At 43.1% G+C, this 16,569-nt stretch overlaps 1 protein-coding gene across 1 annotated transcript in view; it reads left to right on the forward strand.

The window, feature by feature from the left end:
• The window catches only part of LOC311239370 (A-type potassium channel modulatory protein DPP6-like), a gene marked incomplete at both ends in the record, with an annotated part of 214,473 nt that overhangs the window by 179,244 nt on the left and 18,660 nt on the right, over positions 1-16,569 (forward strand). The window contains 7 exons of the mRNA XM_084327677.1: positions 6,011-6,102; positions 6,843-6,890; positions 7,033-7,145; positions 9,607-9,654; positions 9,908-10,006; positions 10,113-10,182; positions 11,041-11,235. Of these exons, the coding sequence (XP_084183803.1) occupies positions 6,011-6,102; positions 6,843-6,890; positions 7,033-7,145; positions 9,607-9,654; positions 9,908-10,006; positions 10,113-10,182; positions 11,041-11,235 (665 nt within the window). The remainder of the gene's footprint in view (positions 1-6,010; positions 6,103-6,842; positions 6,891-7,032; positions 7,146-9,606; positions 9,655-9,907; positions 10,007-10,112; positions 10,183-11,040; positions 11,236-16,569) is intronic.

The raw sequence follows: 16,569 nt of genomic DNA on the forward strand, positions 1-16,569 counted from the left end.
ATTGAAGTCCAAGGGCATTACTGTCCATCTCTCTAAGTCTCTCTTGATGTTCTGATTTATCTGTGTATAGTTCGCCTCAAACAGTTTCCCCACCCCTCTCGTGATGTTCACCCCTAAGTATTTGATCTTGTCCATATCCCATCTTATCCCGTACTGTTCCCTAATTTCCGTCGTTGAGGTATAGTTCCATGCTAAGGTCTGTGTCTTTGTCACGTTTAGTTTGTATCCTGAGTAGTGGCCATATTCCTTCAGTAGATCCATCAGTGCCGGGAAGCTCTTGTCTGGTTGCCTCATGTATACTATCACGTCGTCCGCAAATAGGCCTAGTTTATATTCCGTTCCCTTTATCCTTACTCCCTTAATGTCCTCGGTCTGTCTGATCAGTTGTGCCAGTGGTTCTATGAAAATGGCGAAGAGCGTTGGTGAGAGACAACATCCCTGTCTGGTAGCCCTCTCTAATCTGATTCTATCCGTCAGGCTGCCATTCACCTTAACCCTCGCTGTCGGTTCTTGATATAGCGCCTTGATCATCTTCATTGCCCTCCCGTTCAGTCCGAACCTCATCAATGTTTTATATAAAAATTTCCAGCTCACACTGTCGAATGCTTTTTCTGCATCTAGGCTAATCAGTACCGCACTACCACCTTGTTTTTGTATCTCCTCCACTATGTGTAATGTCTTTCTCACGTTGTCCTGTGTCTGTCTCCCTTTAATAAATCCAGTTTGGATTTTAACTGCCTTTAATAAATCCAGCACCAAACACAGCACCGAAACTGCTCTTCTAAAGGTCACCAACGACATACTCCTCTCTGCCGACTCTGGTTCCCTCTCCATCCTCATTCTCCTAGACCTCAGCGCTGCTTTTGACACCATCAGTCACCCCATCCTCATCACTCGTCTCCAGTCCTCCGTTGGCATCTCCGGAATCCCCCTCACCTTGCTCCAATCATACCTCTCACACAGGCACCAATTCATCTCTATCAACAACTGCAAATCCCCCACTGCCCCCATCACTCATGGTGTCCCCCAAGGCTCAGTACTTGGTCCCCTGCTCTTCATCCTCTACATCCTTCCACTTGGTCTGATTCTCCGCCAACATGGCCTGCGTTTTCACTGTTATGCAGACGACACTCAGCTCTACCTCTCCACCAAGACTATCACTCCAGCCACTCTCTCCACCCTCAGCACCTGCCTCACAGACATCAAAACATGGATGCAAAATAACTTTCTTAAACTAAACTGCAATAAATCAGAAATCATTATTATCGGTCCAAAATCCCTCACCAGCCACACCCAGGATTTCACCCTAAACATTGATGGTACCATTGTCACCCCCTCCACTCACGTCCGTAACCTTGGCATCATCCTGGACCCCACCCTTTCTTTCCTCCGCCATGTGAACCACATAACCAAATCGGCCTTCTACCACCTCCGGAACATTGCCCGTCTCCGCCCCTCCCTATCACTCTCCGCTGCTGAAACACTGGTTCATGCATTCATATCATCACGACTAGATTACTGCAACAGCATCCTCTACGGCTCACCAAACACTATCCTCAATAAACTCCAATATGTCCAAAACTCTGCTGCCCGCATGCTCACCTCCACCCGTCGCTCTGATCACATCACCCCTGTCCTCCACGACCTCCACTGGCTTCCAATCAATTACAGGATACATTTTAAAATACTACTCATCACATTCAAAGCCCTCAACAACCTTGCCCCTCCCTACCTGTCCGACCTCCTCCACCGTCACACGCCCACCCGTCGCCTTAGGTCTGCAGATGCCAACCTCCTAACACCTCCCACGACCAGGCTCCGGACCTGGGGCGACAGGGCCTTCGCTGCTGCTGCCCCCTCCCTCTGGAATGCCCTCCCCAGCCATATCCGTGATGCAAACACCCTGACATCTTTTAAATCAGCCCTCAAAACTCACCTTTTCAATCTTGCTTTTGACCTCTAATTCTGTCTGTGTTATTTTATTTTATTTTTGTCATGTATTATTTTTGTTCTGTTTTTTGTTTTGCCATAGTTTGTCTCTCCTGCCCATGTAAAGCGTCTTTGAGCACCTGGAAAAGCGCTATATAAAATAGATGTATTATTATTATTATTATTATTGATCTTCATCTATAATGTCTGGCATAAACGTCTCGAATCTCTTTGATATTATTGATGTATACATCTTGTAATCCACGTTGAGTATGGACACAGGTCTGAAACTACTACATAATTCTCTATCCTTCCCTTCCTTCGGTATCGTGGTGATTACGGCTTCCTTCCACGAGGGGGGCATTTTTCCCTCTTCCATCGTGTGTCTGAATGCCGCCCCTAACATGGGTGTTAATTCTGTTCTAAATGTCTTGTAGAATTCCGATGGGAATCCGTCGCTCCCCGGAGATTTGTTGTTTTTAGCTCTACTAATTGCCTCTTCCAGTTCCCGTTCCGTAATTATTTTATTTAATTCTTCATTCTGTTCTTTCCCTATCGATGGTAACTCTAGCTTCTCCAGATAAGCTTCTATTTCCTCTTCTCCCTATGCCTTTGGCTGTGTGTATAGTTTCTCATAGTATTCTCTAAATGCCCTCTCTATTTCAGCTGGGTCCCTCAATATTTCATTAGTCTTTGTATCCCTTATTGTGTGTATCATGTTTAACTTCTGTTGCGTCCTGATTCTCCTAGCCAACAGTCTGGTCGCTTTTGGACCCCCTTCATAGTACGTTTGTTTCATAAACCTCGCTTTCTTTTCTATTTCCGTCAATAATTCCCTATTTATCCTGACCTTTACTTCTTTGATTTCTCCGAGCGTTTCCTGTTCTTTTGATATCTGGTGTCTCCCCTCTAGATCCTTCAGCTTCCCTATCAGATTGTGATATGTCTCCGTTCTGGCTTTCTTCAGCATTGCTGTCTTCTCCATCAATTTCCCCCTTATCACCACCTTCAGTGTGTCCCATAGAATGTTCGGGTCTACCGCCCCGTTGTCATTTTCCTCCTTATACCTGGCTATCTCCTCCTTGATCTGACTCACCACCCCCTTGTTATTTAGTATTCCTACATTTAGTCTCCAGATCGTGTTCCTCCGTCTCCCTTCTAGATCTACTGTCAGATATATGGCACTGTGATCCGATATGTCCGCTACTCCTATTCTGCTCTCCCGTACCCTGTAACTGTCCCCCGTCGTCATCAAAAAATTGTCTATTCTCGCATATGTCACGTGTGGGTGTGAGTAATGTGTGTATTCCCTGTCCATGGCGTGCATCCCCCTCCAAACGTCTGTAATTCCCATTTCCGTCATTTGAATATTCATATATCTGCTGATCTGTGGCCGTCCTTTCCTAGTACTCGTGGTGTCTAAGTCGTGATTCAGTACCAAATTAAAATCTCCCGCGCATATCAATATCCCTTCTAGTTCCATCACTATCATATCAAAAATGGTCTCATATAAATTCCTCTCACTCTCTGGGGGTGCATAAACATTCACTAATGTAACCATTTGACCCTCCATTTTCCCCTTCACCAGAACAAATCTCCCCTCCTTGTCTCTTACTTCTTTGATCAATTCAAAATGCAAACTATAGTATGCATTTTCATATCCAAATCTTTTCAGTTTCTCATGATCCTGTGCTATCAAATGTGTCTCCTGCAAAAAAATTACTTGCATCTCACTTTTTTTACATTTCAACATCACTTTGCCCCTCTTTATCGGATTATTCATTCCATTAACGTTTAACGACATCATTTTTATACCTTTAACCTTTGTCATCTTTCTTCTTCTTTCGTCTGTCATTCCCCCCCATGTCACACTTATTTCCCCCTCCGGTTGTAGCCTCCGCTCTCTTTACCGAATACATATAATGATTACCATAAATAAAAAACATAAACTCTACATAAAGTGCTCCCAAGGTGTTCGGGGGGTCCCTGTGTCCCCCCCTGTCCCCTGCTGGTGGGTGAGGAGTAACTGCTCTCCTAGTGAGAGGCCTCCTCCTGACGGCTTGGGGGTCTGAAACCCTTGCCCCCAACCGCTCGTCATATTTGTCCAGCCTTCTTGCTGTTTTTAGTGCTATCGAGCTCCTGGTCAAAATCGCTCTGTCTTTCTTTCTGTCCAAAGATCCCCATTTCCTAGGTCTCTCTCAATGTGGCTCACATGTTCCAATGTCCCTCCTTCCTCCCAAACAAGTGTGTGGCGTCCTCTGTGTACCCCTCCTACTTTCTTTTCCTCCCCTTTATTTTCTATGTGATGTTTATTTATCCCCTTAATTCATTCCAACTGTGTTACTCGCAGCGTGTGTCTATGCATTTGTTTCAATATGTTTTGTGTTCCGTCTATTATACCTAATTATATTTCCATTTATTTCCTTCATCAGCATTTGTATTTCGTGTCCATGCATATGTTATGTCTGTTCCTATACCTTGTCTCTACCTGGGAATGTGTGTTTATGTATATGTTATTTCAGTTTCTATATTTTGTCTCTATTTGGGTAGTCTTTACAATCTCTTGTGCGTGTACTCATCCGTTCGTCTCCTCCCGCCTCCTCTCCCCTCCTTCTCCGTCTCTGGCCTCCTCATCTGTCTCCGCCTTCGGTCTGTCACATCTCACCTCGGCCTTCATCTCTCTCCTCCCTCCTCTCCCGGGTTCCGATCTCCTACTCTGGTCCACCTGCGTGCTTTCTCCAATCTCTGCTGCAGGCTCAGCGTCTGGTCCTCCTGTCTCCTTCCTTCTCCGTCCTCCGCCATCTGCATCCCCCGTCGTCTCATTTCCCCCGCCGCCTCCCGCGCCGTCGCGTACGTCACCGTCCCTTCCTTCCAGTGGATCCTTAGCGAGGTCATGGGTGATTGGAATTTCATTCCGTTTTCTTTCAGAATTTTCTTCAGTCCCGCGTAAGACCTGCGTGTTATTGCCACCGCTGTCGAGTAATCGTGGTCAAACGACAATCTTTTCCCCTCGATTTCTATCTTCTTGGTCCACGCGGTTCTGAGTATCAACTCCTTAACCTCGAATCTCAGAAAGTTAATAATCACCGCCCTCGGAGGTCTGTCCGGTTGTGGTCTCGGAGCCAACGCCCTGTGGGCTCTCTGTATCTCCATTTTTTCCAGTCCCGTCTCCTTCAATTGTTCTTTGATAAGCTTTTCCACATACAGGGTCATTGATTCCCCTTCTACTCCTTCTTTCAATCCCCATAGCCTGATGTTATTCCTCCGTGACCTCCCCTCCATGTCCGACATCTTTGTCTCCATCTTTTCTTGTTGTTGAATTGCTCTCGTTAACACCTCGTGTATCTCTGTGCTCCATTCTTCAGCTTGCGCCACTCTTGTTTGTAGCTCGGCTACTCCTCTACCCTGCTCCGCCATCTTTTCATCCACCATTTTGAGTTCTGTACTTATTTCGCCTCTGAAATCCTCCTGTTCCTTCCTCAATTCCTCCCGTAGCTTCTCAATATCGCTCCTTATCATGTCCGTGTTCGACTGTATGGTCGCCAATATTCCGGCCTGCATCGTGTCCGCGTTCATTTGTATGGTCGCCAATATTCCGGCCTGCATGGCCACGGCCCATCCTGGCATTCCCGTGTCTGTCCCGGCCGGTCTTCCCCCCTCCTCCGCCTGCTTTTCCTCTGCCTCGCTTCGGGGACTCTGTTCCATCAAACTCTCCTCTTCCCGTGAGTCCTCCATTTCTCTTTCCTTCACAATTGTTTTTTCCTCCTTCCTTCTCGTTTGCATCTTCATTTTTAATCACTTTTCGGGTCTTTATTTATCCGTTTTTCACTCTTTTGACCAGGAGCTCTACCGCATGTGTGTTACCCGTCTGCTCTCATACCGGAAGTCCTATAAAGGGCTCTTATACTGTAGGGAGCAGACCTTGATGTCCTGAGCAAAGATCAGGCCTGGTCCCCTCTCCTCTGGGCTCTGTCCCCTCTCCTCTCCTCTGGGCTCTGTCCCCTCTCCCCTGGACTGTACCCAAATGCAGTATGAAACATTGCTTCTGGTCCTGAAATATTGCTTGTGTTGTCTCTTTCAGCCTAACACCAGTACAGACATACTTCAGTCCCTGACATCAGGAGATTGGGATGTCACAAAGATCCTTGCATACAACCAGAACAAGAGCCACATGTAAGCCTTAAAAGGGATAGTTCAGATTTTTGTAAACCTAGCCCTATATTCTACTTACCACTAATGTTGTTGATTAGTATCATCCTTTTTTAGCACAATCCATGTTGTACCTCATACTAGCTCCGGCTAGTTAGCCACAAACTAATGCAAAGTCAATGGGGTCACGCTTCTGACCGTACAAGCTGACTGAGCTTAACTGATATTTACTCCACAGTGCACACAAAGCTTGTACATATAGGAGCTTGACCAACACTGCATTTGTTTTGCATTTGTGGCTAACTAGGCGGAGCTAGCATGAGGAACAGCATGGAATGTACTGAGGGGAGACTCTCTCTCTCTCTCCCTTTTACAGCATGGGAAAAACATTTAAAACAAATAGTTAGTTGTTGTCTAGAGAGACCTGTCAATTAATTTATATTTTGAACATTGGTGGTAAGAATACCCTTTTGTTTATTTGGATTACAGATTGTGCCTGGGTTTCATAAAAAAATTTGCTGCATATGAATTTTGGCTATATATTACCTATGTTTACTATCTAGTACTAAATACAGGTAAGATGGATGAGAACTGTCATAATATTCCATAGTTTTAGATAGCACTCATCTTTGTAAGAATAGGTGTCATATTGTTCAAATGGTGGTTTTCTTAATTTGGAATGGACATTTACATTTGTAGATACATTTACCGGTTCACAGTGGAACATTCTAGCAGCTACTATTGCTTTGTTGTATGTTTTCCAGATACTTCCTGAGCACAGAGGACGACCCTAAACGACGACATCTCTACAGGTAGGATTCCTCTACATAAACACATTTCCTATTCACACCAACAGCAGTTCTCTCACCAAGGTCCCAACAGCCACTTGGCATATTGCAGTTGATGTTCTTGATATCCTAGTCGTCATTGTTACACATCCATCCTGTGCTACAGAGCGGAGACCTTTTCTCCATTCAACCGCCGGTGCCTGTCATGTGACTTCAAGTGTGGCTATGTGGACGGCTCCTTCAGCCACAACATGCACTACTTCCTGCTCAATTGTAAAGGTAAGCATCCTTGACACTATGTCTCTTCTCTGTCTTCCATTTTATTTATTTTTACACATTGCAGCTAAAGCTGCACTATGTCATTTTTAGATATAGCTATATTTGAACCTCTGAAAAGTCCAAATAGTGTGTGATAAATAAAATGTCCCAAGAGGAAAGGTGGATCCCTGGTATGAAGCTAGAAATGATCTTTTTGGCTGTGGTGTCCTACCCTCCCACCACATTTACAATACAGAGAAACATGTTCTGAAGTTTATTAAGCAATAATACACGAGAACCAGTGGAATATCAGGAATATTGCCACGGCTGTGATGCGCCCGCAGATGTATTTTTGCTATGGAATTTCAAATGGAGTAGGCTATCAACCAGCTTGGCAACGCAAACGAATGACGTATTAGTCTAATTTAATGTCCCGTTAACTATAAACGAGTGGAAAGATATAGAGGACGGGCCTACATCTAACGGTATTCAGAAAAGCCGCAATTAATCCTTCAACACCACCAAGGTGCTAATTACTTTTTCCGACTTTCGCTTGCATTAGACTCCTCTATACACTTGTTTATAGTTAACGGGTACGATAAATCAAACGTAACGTTGTCCACGGAGTAGGTCATGTTGACAGTTTCCGTTTGATGAATGTCAGTTGAAACTTTCTACAACATTCTAAAGCCAGCGCAGTGGTATATTCATGGTGATTTAACCGTGAGTGTATCATGAATATACTCACGGCTTAGAACGCTCTCGACCAATCACAATGCGTGGTCGGCCCTACCTGTTGTATAATGTTGGTTAACTTGGTTTCTAAAGGCAATTTGTTGCATTTGTGTTGAGCTAAGACACAGGATCTAAGGATTTGTAACTAATTATTCCAGAGGTCTAAGCCAAAACTACATAGTGGAGCTTTAACCCTTTCATGTGTAGAATTCAATCATATGATTCTATCTTAGAATTCTAACTGTCTACATCATCATTAGAATGTTCAGTTCTAAAAATACTAATTATATTCTTATTGACTGTATCTCTAATTGGTCTTTTGTTGAAATATCAGTAGTGTTTGTAGTAAACCCATAAACAGGCAACGACGAAGGGACGTGCAGAAAAGATCTGCACGTCCCTCTGACGTCACCTATTTGCTGGGCAAGTGCATTTTCACAAGCCATTTTCACACAGAAGGTATAACTGAATGACAAGGGCTTACATTTAATTGTATAGCACCTGTTGTAGTAGCAGATTACCTCAAACCACTGTTGGCTCTCTCTAACCAGCCATAGCACAAAGGTCTGGCCAGAAAACATGCCAACCGCCTAAAAAAGCCTGTGTACTGAGTGGCTTGGGCTCGAGTGGTGTACTGGTGCTTTTTAAAATTCTCCTTCTGTCAACGTGACTCAGACAGGGTTATGAGGGTAGTGAGAGGGCTCAGCGACAAGCATACATTAGCCTTGTTTCCTATCAGACGGTTCATCATCGTTATTTCTCCCTGCGGCTTGTTCGTTGGTGCACAGCGGTCCGGTTGCCATGGGAGCTGATTTGTTTAGAGGGTTCGCTCCAGAGAGGGGGAAAAAGGCCAATGGCTCTCTTCATTAATTGGATCTTTGGAGAGGGAGAGAGGAGCACCATAGTGGACTGGATATGCTTCCCAGGGGACAGGAAGATAATTCTTTAGCTGCAGAATAAGACAGAGATAGAGAGAGAGGGAGAGAGAGAGATGTAGCCTGTTTGTGTTGCAGGCTTATTTTCTAATTAATGACATCAGTAGCAATGTTTTCCGTGGCTTGCTTACTGGTACATTTGAAATGTATTTATTTATTTATTTGAAATAGGGACAGTACATATTGATGAACACTATATATATCTGTAGTCCCTTGCAGGTTGAATTATAAATGTACACAAACTTCATAATCACAAGAGTACAAGTTACTAAACTACACAAACAGACAATAAATGAACCAGACAGTGACAACACAATATGTGTGATGTGGAGACAAACCGGGAAATAGGGAGACTAGTTGAAAGTGCTTCAGGTACCTTGTGTGAAAGTGCTAATGTGCTCATTTTATTGCACTTGAGTTGTAAAGTTCTGGAACAGATTAGCACGTTGCCATTTTGCACAAAATGTCAGTATGGCACAAGTTATTGCACTGGATAAGCTACATAGATGTATTTATACACAGATTTTGTAGAAAGTTATATACACAGATTGTAATCGTATACGTGCTATTGTAAAAAAGTGGTCACCGATCAGGTTTGTCCTGGCCACATCATTCAAATGACTGGAAGAGTATAACATCAACACATATGTAGTCACAACATACATGTATCAAGAGCTATGCACATAAAACATAACTGAAACATGGTTATGGGTTCAGTCCACGCACACTTCAGCGCCTCAGTACCAGTACATGTAAGCTTGTTGAAAAACTCCTATAACCTCCATCCTTTCTCCCTATGTTGTTCTGTCCAGGCCCAGATATACCCAGGGTGGCTGTCTATAGCACAGAGGACAATGAGAGTGAGTGCCATAGGAATAGCATTTAGCATGCATACATTTAACAAATGCTCTTATCCAGAGCAACCTATAATAAGTGCAACAGTAGAGCCGTAATAAACAGTCCTCTATGTTTATCCCTGCTGTCATTCAACCCTACCATGTGTCATGAATGCATCCATTTGTCTCAGTGAAAACTGATGAAACGCTATACTGTAGTGTGGTGATAGTTCATAGAGTACAATATTAAAGGGATCTGTTTTCTCTCGCACTGCAGACGTGTTTGACGTGGAGACAAATGAGAGGGTGAACGATACCTACTTCAACATGCAGATGCCCAAAGTCGAATATAAGACCATCGATATAGACGACTACAGTATGTGTCCATTTTCCTGTTCCCTGTATCCACATACATGTATCTGACTTTTCTGTGCTATTATGCATGCATGGGCCACTAACATAATTCAATCTATTCATTGTAGCTCTGACAATGCAAATTCTGAAGCCTGCTGGATTTGTAGAGACAGCCCACTACCCCTTACTGCTGCTAGTGTAAGTATGGAAACATTGTGCCCACAGTTTTATATGGAAAATAAAATGTTTATTTTGTATAGCATTGAGAACCTTTTAACAGTGTGTATGAGAGGCTTGCTTCAGATGCATGTTTTCTTTCCAAACTATCGAATAAATAAAACCAATCAATCTCATTGATCATTTTGGATATCAGCCACTTATTCCAGGCAGTGTGAGTGCTTGTGTCCACAGCGGACGTTTTATGAGTTGTCAGCTCCTTTCTGTCATTCATTTCTCTTTTCAACTTTTGGAAAGGAGCGCGCTCATCAAGGTAACTTTTTTCGACCGACCAATCAACATCGAGCAAGTGGGGTAGCCGCGGCAGTCGCGAGACTCAGGAAAACGCTCTGAGCTTTTTTTATTTGGTTTTCAAAGCGGTCCGCCTTGAAAAAAACGTCCGCTATGGACACAAGCCCTGAGACTTTCTAGTTGTTTTGTCTTCCAGAGAAGAAGTCCTACAGACACACTGAATACTCACTACGTTTTGATACATTATTTGAAACAAGCAGGGTTCTCCCTAAACATGTGGTTTTGGTGGTGTGGATGTGGAGGGCCAGAAGGGCCAAAGAATTAGACTCAGATTTGAGTGGATAATGTTTTACAAATGTACCAAGGAAACAGCGTTGTCTTACGTCAAAATGTTTGTTTATTATAATAGTATAATAATATTAATATAATAATTATCTAAAATGGACCACATCTGTAATCTGTAATAATGTCATGCAGTTGACTCCCAGCGTTGAATAGTGTTGTGTGATGTGGTTGGCAGCGTTCCACCTTACCTTGTCCCTAATACCTGAGAAAGGAGGGGGGGGCTGACTTGACTTGTTTCTATAGCGACGGCACGCCTGGCGGACAGATGGTGACGGAGCAGTTCCAGGTGGACTGGGCCACGGTGCTCGTCAGCAGTTTCAGTGCCATCGTCATCCGGTTTGACGGGCACGGTAGCGGCTATCAGGGCACCACGCTGCTCCACAGGGTCAGGAGGAAGCTGGGCAAACTGGAGGAGCGGGACCAGCTGGAGGCTCTCAGGTAAGACACAGTGTCCCCCACCCACCCCTCCTACCCAACCACCTCCAATGTACAGTCCCCCCCTCTCACCCAACCCCCCCCCACCCCACCTACCCAACCTCCTCCAATGTACAGTTTCTACGTCAAATGTATATACTCTCTTTTCTAGACTCATTTTGTATCACAAACAGTACTGTATTTGCAAATCTGGTATGTCATAAATGTATAGATGTAACAGTACTGTCTATCTGTATGTTGTGTATGTCATATATGTTATGATGAATTGAAAATGGGGGACCCTGATGTAAACAAGACGAAAGTCTTTCTCTGGTCTGCATCCCCTTAATTAGACCTATCGCTAAGCCACGCCCCCTTTGAAAACTCGGACACAGACTCTCGTTGACGATGGCGGCAGGCAGCCCCTTTCCTGACTGTGATGCAAGCCTTGCTTCACAGTCACGAAAGGGGCTAGGCCGCTGGAGATTTACCACAGCAGGTAATAGACCTGTTTTTTTAAAGATAACACAAATATTTCATCTAGAAGCAGACAGAGAGGGTTACAATATGCAGTGGAAAAGTACGTTCATGAGATACACATTTACCTTAGACCTCCATGGTGATGCAAGCATTAGCTATAGATAATGTCTCAAGCATTACTTACAGTTGACTTGATTGAAGATTACAAGAACTATGACGATAATCCATGATTACTACTATTGCTGATACATTTAGTTTAGTGGTCCAACGCAGTATACGAGCTAGACCCGACAGTTGTGTCACTAGAATGAAGAGTGAGAGCTGTCACTTGCCAACAATCCTCCTCCATAAAGGGGTGAGATGTCAGAGAATGGTATGGTATCAGGTCAAATGATTGATTACACTAACTATAAATGTATAGTGATAGAGACCAAAGTAAAAATACCTAATAATAAAATAGACCTAATATGGGCGACAGTGGCTTGGGAGTAGAGCAGTCGTCTGGTAATCCGGAGGTTCCCGGTTTGATTCTCGCTCCTCCCGGGCAGCGTGTCGAAGTGTCCTTGAGCAAGACACTGATGAGCAGTTTGGCACCTTGCATGGTTGCCTCCACCGTCGGTGTGTGAATGTGTGAGTGAATGGGTAAGATGTGAGAAACAAATTGTAAAGCGCTTTGGATAAAAGCGCTATATAAATACAGCCATTTACCATTTACCAAAATACCTGTAAATCACAGTAAATGGGTACAGGTCAGGACATAGCTTTTCTTATAACACTAAGTACAAGTTATATTTAATATAAATATAAATAAATGCATATACAACACATTCTCAAGATAGATCACTCTGATTAGAAAAGAAAACCCACAACTAAAGTGTACATAAATAGCCACTATTTTTAATATATACAATAAATATACATGGATTTACAGTTACACAAATGGATGTACGATATAAACTGGAATAGCGAACAATATCATGTGTTGTTGTGATACATCTATGGTAATTTAACATTATATTCTTCTAGTACCTCCATTATGGATTAATAGCCTGGTCTGTTGACATTTGCAATATCAGCAACTGTTGATGAAGATTAAGTACTTTAACATTGTAAACCAGCAATCTGAGGGACACAACTGGACCACTTTAACAACCTTCAGGTCAATCGAGGGTTGAATGCACTGAAATACAAGAACACCCTATAGAATATGTACTGTACTTTTACTTTTGAAACTTAATACAGTACTGTGTAGTGATTGTAATGGTACATAATTCATATTCATATATATGATATTCAAAACATTCTCAGATTTCAAAGTATGACACATCATTTGAAAGCTTACATTCTGTACTTTCACAATCTGGAGAAATCTGGAAAATGAAAATATAGACATGTGGGCTAAAGCACTGGTCGCGGTCACAGTTAGGAACATTCTAGAAAATTAGTGCCGCCCGAACATTCTGGAACGTGTGTGATGATGTCATGGCAGTACATTCTAGAACCTTAGTTCTGTCCGATCATTCTGGAACGTTGGTGATGATGTCATAGTAGTACCTTCTAGAACCTCTAACATTCCTATTTAAGCATTCTGTTTAGCTTTCTAGTAATGTCCACCTTCCATTGGGGGAGCCTGGTGCCCACAGGCCGGCACTCCTCATCTGGAGTAAGAGGGGAGGAGAGAGGGGTGATGGATAAGGGGAGAGGGATGAGGGGGAGGTGAATGAGGAGAGAGGGATATTATTCAGTTAATGACATGATTGTAAAGCTGCACACATTCCATGATGCTCACTTTAGTCCAAAAACATAAATCAGACCTCTTTCATTGTCACTCATGTCCTGTCTTGGGTTAACCTGTGTCGTCTCTGTGAGGGCAGTAACATCTCCAGCACACCTCATTCTGTGAAAAAAACACAAAAAGCTGAGTATTAGCTAAGCATAGACAGATAATAATAATAGTTCATTTATGGAGCATCTTTCATACATAAAATGCAGCTCAAAGTGGATTTTATTAACAACAAACATAACAACTTTGACAGATCAACATTTGTGTTTGCCTTGTCAGGGATCAAACGAAAAGTCCATGACTTATTTACTGTTTACATCGTTGTCCCTGTTGTTACTGGTTTCAAGTGGCATGGCATCTGAAGTGCATCGAGCATTCTTAGTGCATGTAGTAGTATTCATGTTATTAGTATTCTGTTGTCTGTTAGCCAGTTCTTTATACTATCAATGGTGGTCACTACATTACATCTATAACTATAACTGTCCTTGTTGGTCATCATTTCCACTGTTATGCACCTGGGCCCTATTCCCCGTACCTGGTTCAACTAAGTCGATCAAGATGTCATTATCCAGATTCAGTTAACCCGATGTTTGAAGCCGGGATTTTCCTGTTCCTCGAAGGTGGATTCAGTCTCGTTAACTCAAGCCAGACTTGCGACCCAGGATAAGTGCGCGTGCCCGCCTCAGCCGAGAAGGCAGCAAGTGTCGAGAGCAGAGATCCTGATTCTCTAGCGGCATTGATTGATTAATTGATTTAAAACTTTAGTAACATATTGCAGTACGGCTCAATCGCCTCGCCGACAAGTTAAATGCGTTATCTATAGGCTAATTTCAAGTCCCTCATTACCTCAATCAATCAGATTATATTTCTTTAAACTTGCCTGCTGGATTGAATAATCAAATGAGATCTTGCTAGCGAAAATAATTAGTAAAACTGTTATACAGAATAACGATACGGCTCCCTTACCCATTGATTGATGTATGGTCGATCTTTTACTTATCTTCTCTGTGGTGTAACGGGTTCTTCTTTTGACTTTCACGCAGACGACCGGGGTTCGAGACCCAGTCGTCTCCTTCTTTTTGCAATATAGGAATAATTCAATTTGGTGCACGTTGAGAGCTATATAAAGAATGACATCCTCAATGCATGTAGATTTATAATATTTTGACTTAAAACTAGGCTACCTTTGCGTATAATCATTAATATTATATTCCAAAAAGTTATATTGGAAACACGGGGTTTCGAACACCGGTCGCCGGGTTGCCAGGCTTGAGCACTACCGCTACGCCACTGTGCCAGATGGGATAAATTCATTGTTTATACATTAATGAACGAGAGACCCGTGTTTAGAATATTCTTTATTTTGTTGTTGTTGCACCGAGCGAGCGCCACGGTATATAACGTGCATTATTTAGGACAAAGTGAATTTAGTATCAGCATTTTGGGTCTATTTTACATTTCAAAAGACCCCTCTGGAAGAATGGAGCACAAAAACGTAATTCAGAATGGTATAACGCAGATCCTAGGCTGTGGGAATAATTTCAGGAAACGAGCTGTCACTTTCTTTGCGGGGGCGTGGCTTTGCTTGATCCGGCTAACTTGAACTTAAACTCTGCTTTCGACCAGGCTCAAACTTTTGGATCTGTTGTCATGGTGATTTGGAAAATCCAGGTACGGGGAATCGGAAAGTCCGGCTTAAGTCAGACTTACCCGAAAGTTATCCGGCTAACTCAGTTATCCAGGTACGGGGAACGGGGCCCTGGCTTGCGGTAACGTTGCTGACGTTATGATGCAGAAAGCTAACCTTATGATACAGAAGGCTCACGTTATGATGCAGAAAGCTAACCTTATGATGCAGAAATATCTGCGGTATCGTTACATGTTGGCAGCTAACGTTAGCTAGCTGCTAACGTTAGCTAACTGGGCTGGTTATACGATAGCTAGTTCGCAGTCAAAGTCAAACGTTAGCAAACTAATAGTTTGGTCTACGTTTCTAATACATGCCGTCAAATATTATGTCTTTATGAATTGACCTTACCTTTGAGCAAACATAAGTGTCCTTGGTAATGGTCTTCACATTCAGTTGTGTATGTGGTCGACGACGCAACATAATCCATCGGTTGCATTTCTCGAGTTTTCGTTTGGGCTTCAGGAAAGGTTGAATGAATTAATGAAAACTTTATTTATCAGATTGCAGAATGGGTACAATACAGTACGGCTCAATACACACAATTGTTAAGGGGATGCAGACCTGAGAAAGACGTTTGTCTTGTTTACATCAGGGTCCCCCATTTTCGATTCATATCCATTTATGACATACACAGCATACATGACATTTATGGCATAGGGACATATAGGTATTTAGTACTGATACATTTGTGACATAAACGGTATTCAAATATACAGTACTGTTACCCCTAGATCCTGACAGAGTATATACATATGATGGGGAGGGGACTGTACATTAGGAGGGGGTGGGTGGGTGAGAGAGAAATATACATACGGCGGGGAGGGAATATATACATGCGGTGGGGAGGAGACTGTCTATTAGGAGGTGGTGGGGGTTTTGGGCATTTACGGTGGCCAGTTTCGAATTGCAGCCTCCTGTAGGTGCTCTTTAAGAGCGGTTTTGAATGTGGGTAGGGATTCACATTCCTTTACAGCTTTGGGTAGGGTGTTCCACATTGATGTGGCATAATTGCGAAACGTGTTTAGTACCTTGTTTGAGCCGAATCTGGGTTTAACATGATTTGTTGAGCTTCCTCTGGTGTAGTGGTTGTGGTATTCACTGACCTTTGGGAAGTATTTTGACATGTACATGGGTACCTTAGTCGTATAGTGTATCTTGTAGACCAGGCCCATTGCAAGTTGCTGTACTCTGTCGTCTACTCTAAGCCATCCTAGGTTGTCAAAGTGGGCAGGGGTGAGGTGGGTTCGGGGGGTAAGGTCAAGTAGTAGTCTGACCAGTTTGTTTTGTGATGTTTGTAATCTTGTTTTAAGCGCCTTTGAGGTGCTTTGGTACCATGAGGTGCACGCATAGTTGTAGTACCCTTGAATGAGTGCTCCTGCCAGAGTCTTCAGGGTATTCTTGTTTA

Source organism: Notolepis coatsorum, assembly GCF_963971535.1.
Source record: "Notolepis coatsorum genome assembly, chromosome: 13".
NCBI lineage: Eukaryota > Metazoa > Chordata > Actinopteri > Aulopiformes > Paralepididae > Notolepis > Notolepis coatsorum.